This window comes from Humulus lupulus, chromosome 2 (assembly GCF_963169125.1).
Source record: "Humulus lupulus chromosome 2, drHumLupu1.1, whole genome shotgun sequence".
Lineage (NCBI taxonomy): Eukaryota > Viridiplantae > Streptophyta > Magnoliopsida > Rosales > Cannabaceae > Humulus > Humulus lupulus.
In genome coordinates, this window is record NC_084794.1 from 220,663,350 (window position 1) to 220,677,252 (window position 13,903).

General features: G+C 39.1%; 1 protein-coding gene across 1 annotated transcript; it reads right to left on the reverse strand.

The window, feature by feature from the left end:
- Window positions 1–559: 559 nt before the first annotated feature.
- LOC133815183 (uncharacterized) lies at window positions 560–1,864 on the reverse strand. The gene is made up of 2 exons (XM_062248050.1): window positions 1,170–1,864; window positions 560–1,028 (listed from the first exon to the last, which is right to left on the reverse strand). Exons 1-2 carry the CDS (start codon window positions 1,862–1,864, stop codon window positions 560–562), a joined length of 1,164 nt encoding a protein of 387 aa, XP_062104034.1.
- Window positions 1,865–13,903: the final 12,039 nt, after the last annotated feature.

A 13,903-nucleotide genomic window follows, 5' to 3' on the forward strand; every position in this document is an offset into this window, starting at 1 on the left:
GACACCCATACTGGGTAGAAAGCTTCCGTAATGAAATTGTTATTTTGAAGTTTCTCCACCTCCTTCTTCAACGCCTTAGCCCTATCTTTATCAAGTAACCTCTTCTATTGTATAGGCTTGAAGTGGTCGGTATTAATATTAAGGGAGTGGCTTATAACAGTTGAGCAGATCCCAACCATATCCTCATGGGACCAGGCAAACATATCTTGGTTGTTATGAAGGGAATGGATCAAAGTGAATCTTGTCCCCGGAAAACCCTTTCCCCAGCTTGACAACCTTTGTCGGGTACTCTAGGTCAAGTGGGACTTCTTCTAAATCTTCGTCTGGGCCTACTCCTATATCAATATCCCCAAAATGGGGGTCTATGTCCTCCCCCCCATTTTGGGCTGCATCCTATTTCTGGTTATTGGTACCTGCAGGCTGCGCAGTGGAGACTGCTTTTCCTGTTTTTTTCACTGAAGAGTTATAGCACTCCCTAGCCACCAATTGATTCCCCTTGAGACATCCGATACCTGCTAGTTGGAAACTTGATGAGCAAATAAAATATTGAAGTTACTGTTCAGAGATCATATAGGGCTGGTCGGCCTATCATGGCATTATATGGAGAAGGAATGTCAATTACAACGAACAAATCCATGACAGTGTTGCCCTTAGGTGCCGCCCCCACCATTAGAGGCAGCCTTATGCTTCCTACTATGGCTATGCTGCTTCCTGTGAACCCGTACAACAACTGTTCACATGGCTCCAAATCTTTGATGTTGAAATTCATTCGCTCCAGGGTATTCTTGAACAGGATGTTGGTGGATGACCTAAGGTCGATCATTTTCCGGGCCACAATCATGTTGGCAATCTGGACTTCCACAACCAAAGGATCATTATGTGGATGATGCACATGACCCGTGTCTTCTGCGTTGAATATGATGGGCTCACATTCATAGTGAGGCTGTTTGGGAGTATGCTCCTGGATAACTAGTACGTCATCGTCCTTCTCATATCTAAGGGAAAGAGCATATTTTTCTCGTGACTTGCTGGTATTACCGACCAAATGTGGTTCTCCACAGATCATATCTAGCTGAACAACAACTGGTGGTGGTAAGAGAGGTTGGTTACCTTGATACTATTGCGGGGATTTTTGATGAGGATGTTGGTCGGCAATCGGCCGTACATACCTCTTCAGATGAGCATTATTCTGTCGAATGAGGATTTCTATCTCTTCCTTCAGGTGGTTACATTCATTGGTTTCATGACTGTAGTCATTGTGAAACCAACATAATTTAGTCATATCCCGTCTGTTAACATCCTTCCTCATCGGTGGAGGTCTTCTGCATGGTACGACCGTCTGGGTAGCTTTGAAAACATCTGTTGGGGACTCCATCAGGATGGAGTAAGTAGTAAACTTAGGAACATATTCTCGTGGTTTGGGCTGCTCGGTAGTTTTAGGCTTCTTGCTGTCATTATGATTATTACTACTTTCAGCCACGTTTGCCTTCCAGCCACATTTGCCATTTTTGGCCCCATTTTTGCTTTCTCCAGTTATGTTAGTGGTGTTTCCAACTTCTGTCTTCCCCTGTCCAGTAGCTGCTTGGCTAGGGTTATCCACCTTCCGCTCAGCTTCCTCAAGCTTAATAAATTCTTCTTCCCAATCAAGGAATTCCTGGGTGGTACATGCAAACTTCCTCTTAAAGCTGCTCCAAAATGGACTTTTTATTTTGATTCCTGAGTTGATGGCTATAAATTTGCCATTATCGCTTAAGGATTTCACCTTGGTGGCCTCTTGCATAAAACATCGAATGTAGTCCTTTAAAGGTTCATTGTCTCTTTGTTTTATGTCCACCAGGTCATTCGACTCGGTTGGAAGGGGCATTGCCGAAGAAAATTGGGAATAGAATATGCATACAAATCCATCCCATGATGTAATCGACCCTGGCTGCAGCTTGAAGAACCACTACTGGGAAGTTTCTGATAGGGTGGCCAGGAAGATCTTGCACCTAGCATCATCCCAAACTCCTTGGAGATCAGTTTGTAGTTCAAAGTTATGAACATGGGACACTGGGTCTTCCCACCCAGTGTACATCTTTCATGTTGGCATCTTGAATTTGACTGGTATGGGCAGCTGGTTAATACGTTGTGAAAATGGAGAACCTCTCTGCCTTTCCATTTCAATAACCGTTAACTTGGGAGCTGTCAAGTCCTTTAACAATCGCGTTAACAGATCCAACTGGGCCTAGATGTTTGGGTCTACAGCTGCCTGGGGCTGCGCTGCATTGTGGACCTCATCCATTCTCGTGTCCCAAACAGGCTCAGGCGGAGCTATATTATTCGAGTCCTAGTTTTCCCTATTACGATTATGAGCATCTCAGAGGTCTTCACCTCCCATGGGGCCCATTCGGTTGAATAAAGAGTTTGGTCGAGGCCTTCCCCCAATGTTTTGGCTATCTGCTCGGCCTGGTACTAGAGGTACTCCTTGGAACCTTCCACCCGATGTGGCTGGTTGATCGGGACATCCAGCTTTTGTGGGACAAATAGTCCTTCGGGCTGGTTACCCTATGATCTTGATTATTCTGTTGGCGGACTTGGCTCGCTACCTTATCATGGTCATATACATCGGCATAGTGGGGTCTGTGAGAACCACAAATTTGTCCTGATTGAGGAATGTCTTGAAGAGCCCGTTGCCTCTGCCCCATAGAATGTTAGTGACAAGTACGATGCTTGGATTAAATCCAATAGTAAGGCAAAGTGTTACATGCTTGTGAGCATGAATGATGTTCTGAGAACAAAGCATGAAACCATGGAAACTGCATTTGAGATAATGGATTCTCTGCACGCCATGTTTGGGCAGCAATCTGTTCAAAGTAGACATGAGGCTACTAAAACCTACATGACTACTAAGATGAAGAAAGGTGTTTCTATACGTGAACATGTTTTACACATGATTAATGTGATGCATGAAATAGAAATACATGGGGCCATCATTGATGAGCGTACACAAGTAAGCATCATACTGGAATCGCTCACTCCTGCCTTTTCTGCGTTCACCACCATCTATATTATGAATAAGTTAGAATTCAACATGACCCAGTTGTTGAATGAACTACAAACATTTGAGTCTCTTAACAAATCCATTACTAAAGAGACTGAAGCAAATGTGGCAGAGGAGAAATCCAATAAGAGAAAGAAGAACAATAATAAGGACAAGGGAAAGGGACAAAGTCCAATAAAGGCAAGAAGGCACCAAAATCCAAGGAGAACAAAATTGACAACAACTCCAAGAAGAAAGAACCAAAAGGAAAATGTTTCCACTATGGAGTTGAAGGTCACTGGAAGAGAAGCTACAAGAAGTATCTCTTTGAGCTGAAAAAGAAAGGTAAACATGATTTACTTGTACTTGAAACTTGTGTAGTGGAAGGCGATATGTCATCCTGGGTTTCAGATTTAGGAGGAACTAATCATGTTTGTTCTTCCATGCAGATACTTGAGTCATCAAGGGAGTTGGCAGATGGTGAGGTGACCATGCGAGTTGGAAGTGGAGCGCTCGTTTCAGCAAGAGCAAAGGGAACAATCCGTTTAATTTTTGGGAACAATTATTTAGTTTTGAACAATGTTTATTTTATTCCTAGATTTTCTAGAAACTTAGTTTCTTTATCTATGTTGCATGAACAATTTTTTGATATTTCTTTTAATAAAAATGTGATTGTTATTTCAAAGAATGGTTTCAAAATATGTCAAGCATAACATAATAATGGACTGTATATGCTCAAACCAAATGATTTTTATAAAATGATATTTATTTATTTAATTTAAAACTAATATTTTCAGATAAAGTTAATTTTGAATTAAATGATATTTATGTTGGAATAAATATCTTGTCTTAAAAGTTGATTAAATAAACAAATGAGAAAATTAGGGCAACCCTAATAGGGCTGGGCGACACACACTGTACAGTACAGTGTGTGGCACCTAGCATCAGGGATTTTTATCCCTGGGATTTGAATTTTGAATTTCAAATAATTTTGTTTAATCAGTTATTTAATTATTCTTTTTAAATATGATTTAAATAGATAATTAAATGAAAATATCTAATCCGTTTTAATTTGAATTATATTTTAATTAAATAAATATTATTTAATTAGATTAAATGTCTTTATAAATATGATATATGTGATATTTAGATAATAATGGTTAATCAGACTCTCTCTCTAAAGCGATAGTTTTCTCTAAACTCGAAAACTATTCTAAACTTCTCCCTGTCAAAACTCTCTAGATCTCATGTGTTGAGTACATCTAGGGAGTCACATAAATCAACCTTTTGAATCCTACGTGCCCACAAACGTCCTTGTGTGTTTGAGGATTGGTCTGGAAGATTAGGGTGTGAGATTTCAGAACACTAGATAGGAAGATCGTTGATTATACAAAAAGACTCAAGGACACTTGATAGGCTACAAGAGGTAATCCCTGATCTATTTGTATGTGATTTAATATTTATATATGTATATGATCCTTACTGGTATTAATATTTACAAAAATAGGTCCATATATTCTACTGTGTACCTTTAATTTGATCATTTAATACCAACAATCCCGTCCTGCAGCATTAGGATTTCTTTCACGAACGCTTCCTTGAGATCTCGGCTGAAAGTTTCCTGCTCGGTCATGTCCCATGTAGCGTTCTGGAAGGACCTGTTCTTCAGCTGGTAAGAGGTGCATGTTGTTGTTGGCTTAGGTGCCCCGACTAGATTGGTGACTCCTTGTTAGACCCTGATTCCCATTTTGAGGTCGAGCCTTTGGTCCATTCATGACTCCATCACCGAAACCACAAATAGGAGGATGTTGTTGGTTGTGAGCAGTAGTCCCAGCTGCAGTCCCCATACCATGAGTCTACTGCTGTTGCATATAATTGCGATTGGATTCAGTAGCCTCCCTGGTTCAGTGTTCCATGTCTTCCTGGCGGGCCAGCATCTCCCAGGCATGTCGATCCATCCATCCATTCCCCTGGTTGATGGTGGCAAGCATATCTTGCATCTGTCCTATGGCCTCCCTTATTAGCTGAATTTCGGGGTCAAGTACTTCATTATCCGCATAGGGTTCATACTGTCTAGGACCTCCAGCTCTTGATCCTGGCTGGTCGGTACCCTTTGCAGCACCTCCACCTGAAGTTATACGTTAGTAACTCCTGTAAAGGTAGTAGCCCCATGACCAACTCTAGTAGGCCCTGTAGCCTATGTAGTGTCCCAGAATTTTACTTAGTAGTAGTAGTAGTAGTAGTAGTAGTAGTAGTAGTAGTAGTAGTAGTAGTAGCAGTAGCAGTAGCAGTAGCAGTAGCAGTAGCAGTAGCAACAGTCACAGTAGCAGTAGCAGCAGTCACAGTAGCAGTAGGAGTAGCAGTAGCAGTCACAGTAGCAGTAGCAGTAGCAGTAGAAGTCACAGTAGCAGTAGCAGTAGTAGCAGCAGTAGCAGTAGCAGTAGCAGCAGCAGCAGCAGTAGCAGTAGCAGTAGCAGTAGCAGCAGCAGTAGTAGCTTAGTATTCTAGTTTCAGGATTATTGGTTCAAGCCAGGATTTAGTTGGAAACTCGTAGAAATAGTTATGGATTTTATGAGTTTAACCTATAGTTTAGAAATATTAATTTTAACATAGGGTTTGATTAGTATAGCTGGTCCTAGAAATATTATTTATTATAACCTAAGGTTTAGATAGAATGATTAAGAGCGTGACACTTGTCACATGTATGTTTATTTAAGGATTTTAGATGAATAATTTAACAATGGATGAATCTAGAAGCTCTAGAACCTTCCAACAACTGTTAGGATTACATTTTACTCAGTCAAAGCTGTTTTAACAAACTTCAAGTGTGCTAAAAGTGTGCAAAAACGTGTTTAAAATATCAGCGTATGCCTATATATCACAGCTATAAAGGCCGATATGTCGCCTAAGGTTGATACACGAAACACGTCAACTTGCACGAACGAACCATGGAGGCTCGGGACATAGGGGCAGGCAATATATCGACTCTTTTTGATGTTTTTGAAACTTCGTGAAATTAAATTAGAAATAGCCCTTAACAACCTAGATTTGCTCCTGAACATTTTTGACTGAGTTTTGGGCATTTGTTGAATAGAAAATTCAAATTTATTCAATTAATATTCATTTATCTATTCTTTTTAAAAGGGGTTAGTTTCACTCCTTGAACTCTATAAATATGACCTATCACCCATCCATTTCATTCATTATTCAAGCATTCTTTAGAGTTTCCAAGCTGCTAAGTTTATTCTAGAGAGAAAACACTAGGGTTTTGGGATTAAAAGCTTTCCAATCTAAGCTTTATAAACACTTGGGAAGTAAGATAGAGTGAAATTTTGGTATTGAGGTGTTGATCAAAGTTCTAGTCTATCAAGGTATTCTTATCCTCAGATTTATTTCATTATAGTTCTTTTATTTTCTTTTAGATCCTAACTTGATTTTATGGCTTTTGGTTAGGTGTTTAAGTTTCTTGAAACTTAAGGTTTTTTGGTAAGTTTCTATCTTGATGGTTTAGGTCTCCTTTTAATCTCCATTTCTTTATAAACTCATGATTCATATTGTTGGTTTTAGGAGTCTTCCAGTCCCGTTCTTGTCTCCAATATCCTTGTTTTTGGTAAGGAAAATAGGCTAGATTATATGTGTTATGTTATGTTTATATGCTATGTTATGTATATGTGTTATGAATATGTTTTATGTTGTAGTAACTTGGGACATATAGTTTCTTAGATAGCAAATGAATCCCAAGATTTTTATAATTTCCGTAGATTAGAGTTATGATTAGAGGACCTAGATGGTTTATCATATACTAGTTGTGATCTAACCTACCTCGATTAGTAGACAGAGGACCTAGATGGTTTTATCACATACTACAGTAATGAGATAATGGCCATTAATATTGTAGTCCTATGTTTATATGATATACATTCTTACGTCATATGTTTTTATGATATATGTTTTAGTCTTATATTTTATGATATGTTTTAGTAGATTTTCCTTGTTGGGCATTAGGCTCATTTCTTTTATTTTAGATGGTGCAGGAAAATGAGCTTGGAAGGCGGAACGGATTCATGGCAGCTTTGGCATGTGTATTAGGGATGGACTGAATGGATGGACTGCTGGAAGATCGAGGATGAAGTTTATAATTTTGAGTCTTTTCAATTTATGTATTTATTTTTCCACATTTAGTATTTGAACAAATAATTAAAGGTTTATATTTTCTTTATGTTTTTATGTAATAACAATGGGATCCCGTATTTTGGATTTTTATAATAAAGTTCTATTATTTTATGCATGTCTTCCAAAATAGTAGCTATGTCTTAGTATTTTTTAATGGTCCTAGGTCTTAGAATTAGTCGGGGCATTACAGTTGGTATCAGAGCTCACAGTTCATATGCATGAAGTTCTCCTTGATACACACGCAAAAGCTTCGAATTTAACAGCCAATGTAAGTGTTTATATTATGATAATTATGTTTATGTTAATAGCTAACATTTTAGTCATTATGTTTTCAATCAAAATGAATGGAGCTTTGACCTATCATGATATCCGAGCCATTAAGGCATTGAAAAGGATTAGAGAACTAAGGGATACAATAGGAGTGCTAGAAAAAATGACTCAAAGATTGATCCTATTTCACAAGGAGATAGTTCACCTTCAAACCACTAAGCAAATTATGATGAGAGCCATGGAACAATATGTCCTAGTAATTAGGCTTTTTAAGGATTTTCCTTTCGTAGTTTCAAAATTAGAAGAATTATGGGAGACTATGGATGATGAAGATGATTTACCGGTAGCCATGATATATTGTTTTCTTATACTTAGGTTTACTTCTAAGTTTAAGTTTCAGTTCACTTATGAACAAAAGCATACTATCTAAATGAATATTTGCCGAGGTGGTTTCGAGGCTCATAGTAATGATGATTATGAAGAAATAAATGATGATATGTTAGATGAAGGGTCAGATGTAGAAGATCCAGATTTTTATAAATTTACCATAGTTATCATTAGTATAGTTTCTTTATTTATTTTTGAATTTGTGATTGTACATAGTGAAAATCTTTTTCCAAATGAATAAAGTTGTTATTTTTGAATGACATGTATGAGTTTGATTTTTTCTACAATCATAATAAATTTAGAATAAATAAATAATGACTAATTTCGGTGAGGTTGGATACAAATCAATGGATCAGGTTCTGTATTGAGAGTTTAGGGGGCCATAGTAGTGGGAAAAATTTTATTGATCCCAACCCTCCCTCAATATGGTTAACTTTGGAACAAAGACGAGTTTCAAGCCTGAGAATCAAGTCATATAGGGTGATTATAAACAAACTTAGAAAATAATAAAGATGGCTTATTGTTCTAAGTATAGAAACACGCCCTAATTATAAAGAAGGCTTACATAATTTTTCATAAGAAATCATAAGTGATAAGTCCGAGTTATGTTTGCTTAGACTAAGTTTTTCCTTAGAACCTATTAGGGTAAGTTCTAACGTGTTTTCTCAATTGTTAGAACTTTGCTGAAGATATCGCTACGAAGGTCTGCACGCACGAACGATAATGCCTCCAGCACCACCAACGAGAGTCAGGAAGCCCCTCCAGTCCGAAGAAGGGGAACGCGTGCTACTACTGCTACTGCCAATAGAAATGCACCACCTCCGGTGGACAACACCGCTGAAATTATCCAGTTACGGTAACAAGTGGAAGAACTGCTGCAACAACAATGACAACAGTCGCAGCCTCAGCTGCAACAACATTGACAACAGTCGTAGCCTTAGCTGCAACCTCAGCCGCAGCCTCAGCCAGCGACTCAACCACCCCAGCAAGTAGGATATCCATATAGGGGATGGCCGATGGCAAACTATGCACCTTATCCAGCTTAGCACATAGAGCCAATCTATGAGCATTTCCGTAAGCAGCACACTCCAAACTTTGAAGGGACAACCAACCCCTTTAAGGCAGAATAATGGCTCAGGAATGTAGTGTTAGGAAAATATAAATTGCCTCAATGGAAATTGATAATAATATTACAACTCTATGCAAAATATTACAATAGACAAGGATTGATTAAATAAAGTGTTACAACTCTATAACTGAAAATACAAATAAATGGAGAAGGAGATGTAAGATGATAGAAATATAAAGTACAACTCTATAACAAAAAGATACAAGTAAACTAGAAGTGTTTGAACCAAGGAAATAAAAGAATTACTACTCTTAAACAGAAGTACAAGTAAATAGAATAAGAAGAAAAGAAGAAAGAGCAATAGAAGAAAATAAGAACAAGAAAATAAGAACAATAGCCAAACAATAAACTCTCACTCACACAACCAAAGTGAAGAGTGTTGGGGATCACTAACTTGAACAAGGTTTGAAACCTTTGTCCAAAAGCTTACTTCCCCCTAACTCATGCACTCAGGGATCTCTCACAGATTATAGGAAAAGCTTTCTGGAATTATCAAGCCTCAAGGTGTTTCTAGCCAAGTGCTCTAATGGATAGAAATGTTGTGTCTTACAAGTGAGCTATAGGCTCCTATTTATAGAGTTTAGAGACACCCTTTGAATTTCAAATTCCACCAACCCCCATGGCTGTTACCAATGTTTAATTGGATTAATATGGAATTAAAAAAGCGTTTTGGGAGTTATTTGGGTTTTTTGAGCTGTTCAACAAAGATTGAAAAAATTGAAAATTGGTCAGTTTTTGGCATGTGGCTGCAGCCAGAGATATTAGTGGCCGCGGCCACTGGTCTCTGTCCCACAGGCCGCGGCCACCGACCAATATCAACACTTAAAAATGTGCTGTTTTTCCAAACGGTTCCAAACCCTCCCAAATGATTTTGTAACTCCCAAAACATATTATTGGGGTTAAAATCATATCTCTAACAGCCATATCAAATATGACTTTATGAAATTCATCTCAATATTGTGTAACAACAAATTTACACAATAAAGGGTAATATTTGGAAGTTACAAATTTGTAACACCAAATATGTTACATTATTTGGATATATCTCATATATCTAAATATTGTAACTCTCTATTATATGTTACAATATGTGACACACTTTGTCACATTTATTTAATCTAAAACATTATATTATAATATAATATAATATTACATTATATTATAAAATAATATAACATATAGAGCCTATTATAGCACACATGAGCCTCGGCAACACGAATCACATATCCTGCGTTTCTTCGCTTTTGAAAAGGGATGCTAGAATCTGGTGGGATTTAGTACAACAAACTCATGATGTCGCCACCATGACTTGGACTAGATTTGTGGAGCTGTTTCACAAAAAGTATTATAACCGGCTGTTATCGCTTCAAGGGTGGAAGAGTTTGCTAGTCTGAAGCAGGGCAATTCAACGGTAGTTGAGTTTGCTCGACATTTTGATCGGTTAGCCAAGTTTGCACCAGAGTTAGGTCCAACCGATCTCTTGAGGGTTACTAAGTTCACCAGGGGACTCAAACCCAAGAATGAGTTAGGAGTCAAGCTTGCAAATCCTGGAACCACTTCTTACACCGATGCTCTAGAAACGACTATAGAAGTTGAAAGACTCCAAGAAAATGTTAGTAAAGAGGAGGCAAGCAAGTCTAAACCCAAGCAGCGGAATCAGACTCAAAATGGTAGAAACAACAACAACCACCAGCACAATAATAATGGGCAGAAAAGGAAGCATCCTAATAGTAAGCAAGTCGATGGTGACAGAAGAGCACGATCTAATAACGGTAATAATAGATCAGGTTATGTGGAATACCCTCAGTGCTACAAATGCCATAAAATACATCTTGGGGAATGTCATGCAAATACCAAAGGTTGTTTCAATTGTGGCCAGGAAGGTCATCGAAAAAAGGAGTGTTTGCAGCTCAAACAAGAAGAAAAGAAGGACAACAAGATGGTTCCAACCAGAGTCTTTGCCTTGACCCAGGGAAAAGCCGAAGCTAGTAACAAAGTGGTCACATGTCAGCTTCTTATCCTCGATAATATATGTTCATTATTGTTTGATTCGGGAGCAACACACTCGTATATCTCGTTAGGAATGATAGAAAAATTAGACAAACCTTGTGAGAGATTTAGAACTAGGTTTGTTATGGAATTGTCTTCGGACGAAGTAGTTCTATCATCACGAATAATACGAGGAGTACCGATCAAAATCGAGGATACAGAACTAGAAAGAGACCTGATAGAGCAAGAGCTCAAGGACTTCGACATAATACTGGGCATGGACTGGCTAGCAAGGCATGGCACAACCATTGACTGTAGAAGCAAGCAAGTGACGTTCGAAACTCCTGATGGTCAAAAACTATGTTTTATGGGAAAGGTTTTAGGACTATGGACACCACTTATCTCATCTCTCAAAGCTCACAAGATGATAGAGAAAGGATGTCACACATTCTTAGCAAGAGTCATGGATGTGGCATAGGAAACACCATTGAAGGTTGGAGACGCCCGCATTATAAAGGAATTTCCAGAGATATTTCCTGACGACTTACCAGGGTAACTGCCTAATCGGGAAATTGACTTCACAATTGAACTAGTACCGGGAACCGAGCCTATCTCAAAGGCAACATACCAGATGGCACCAACAGAAGTCAAGGAATTGAAAACGCAGTTGCAAGAACTCTTAGACTTGGGTTTCATCAGACCAAGCCATTCGCCATGGGGAGCACCGGTTCTATTTTTGAAGAAGAAGGATGGAAGCATGCAAATGTGTATCGATTACTGCGGGCTGAACAAGGTGACAATTAAGAACAAATACCCGCTACCCCAGATTGATGACTTATTCGATCAACTCCAAGGAGTGACTGTATTTTCAAAGATTGATCTACGGTCCGGTTATCACCAGCTCAAGGTACAAGAAGAGGATATACCAAAGACAACTTTTAGAACTCGATATGTACATTACGAGTTCCTAGTTATGTCTTTTTGTCTTACCAACGCTCCAGCCGCATTTATGGACTTAATGAATCAGGTCTTCAAGGATTACTTGGACAAATTCATCATAGTGTTCATTGATAATATTTTGGTGTACTCCAAGGACAAAGTCGAGCACGAGGAACATTTAAGATTGACCATGCTGCGACTAAAGGAGCATAAACTTTATGCCAAGTTCAAGAAATGCGAATTTTGGCTATCGCAAGTAGCGTTCCTTGGACATATAGTTTCCAAAGATGGAGTTGTTGTAGACCCAGCTAAGGTAGAGGCTGTGAAGGATTGTCCAAGACCTAAGAATGCGTCAGAGGTTAGAAGTTTTCTCAGGGTAGCAGACTATTATCAGAGATTTGTAGAAGGATTTTCTAAAATAGCCACTCCGCTTACCAACCTAACCCGGATGCAGCAAAATTTCAACTGGACGGATAGATGTCAAGAGAGCTTCCAATTTCTCAAGGATAAATTATGCTCAACACCACTACTTTGTGTACCGACACCCAACGACAAGTTTGTAGTATATTATGATGCGTCGAAGCAAGGTTTAGGCTGTGTGCTGATGCAAAATGACAAAGTGATAGCCTACACCTCAAGGCAGCTAAAGGAATACGAGCAACGCTATCCAACACACGATATGGAGTTGGCAGTGGTGGTCTTCACATTGAAAATCTGGCACCACTATCTTTATGGAGAATAGTGTGAGATTTATACAGACCACAAGAGTTTCAAGTATTTATTCACACAGAAAGAGCTCAACATGAGGCAGTGCAGGTGGTTAGAAGTAGTAAAGGATTATGACTGCGAAGTCCTATACCACCCAGGAAAAGAGAATGTAGTTGCAGATGCGTTAAGTCGGAAGAGTTACGAAAATCTAGCAGCGTTATCCGGACTTGAAAAGTCGCTATAACAAGAACTGATTCGTGCCGGAATAGAAGTAGTCATGGGTAAACTGGCTAACTTGTCCATCCATTCAAGTCTATTAGAAGATATACGGATCGGGCAAGGCATGATGACACGTTAGTATCACATATGGCTGCAGTCAAAGAAGGCAAGACCACAAATTTCTCTATATCAGGACAGAGGTTCTTGAGATATAAGGACTGGGTATGCATGCCGAATGATTGTGGAATTAAGATGAAGATTTTAGAAGAGGCACACACTACCCCATACGCAGTTCACCCGGGGTCGACCAAGATGACTCATGACCTTAAGGCACTATATTGGTGGTCAGGAATGAAGAAAGATATAGTAGAGTATGTGTCCAAATGCCTTATATGCCAGCAAGTGAAGGCGGAATATCAGCGACCCGTAGGCTTATTACAACCGCTTAGTATTCCGGAATGGAAGTGGGAAGACATAGCCATGGACTTCGTGACAGGATTACCACGAACAAATAAGCAACATGACTCGACTTGGGTTATGGTAGATAGACTTACCAAATCAGCTCACTTCTTGCCTGTCAAGACTACATACATTGTTGACCAATACACATACATTTATGTTTGAGAAATAGTACGACTGCATGGAATCCCTAAGACCAAAGTATCCGATAGAGGATCGGTGTTTACATCAAGATTTTAGGGAAGCTTGCAGCAAGCCATGGATACCAAGCTAAGTCTCAGTACGACATTTCATCCTCAGACCAACGGTCAGTCCGAGCGTACCATACAGATTTTAGAAGATATGTTGCGCGCTCGTGTACTAGACTTCGGAGGATCATGGAGTAAGTATTTGCCACTTATAGAATTCTCCTACAATAATAGCTACCAAGCAACGATCGGTATGGCACCCTATGAGTTACTTTATGGAAGGAAGTGTCGATCGCTGTTACATTGGGACAAGGTAGGAGAAAGAGAACTTCTTGGACTCGAAGTTGTTAGAGAGGCTCAGAACGCAGTGGAACTGATTAGAAAGTGTATGCTCGCTGCTCAGAGTTGAGAAAAGAGTTATGC

Bases quoted from the DNA above. Each gene is read 5' to 3' on its own strand.
- LOC133815183 (XM_062248050.1), bottom strand. From the start codon at position 1,864: ATGCCCCTTCCAACCGAGTCGAATGACCTGGTGGACATAAAACAAAGA. The intron at 1,029-1,169 runs GTATGTACGGCC...CGGTAATACCAG, and splicing joins AATAATGCTCATCTGAAGAG to CAAGTCACGAGAAAAATATG.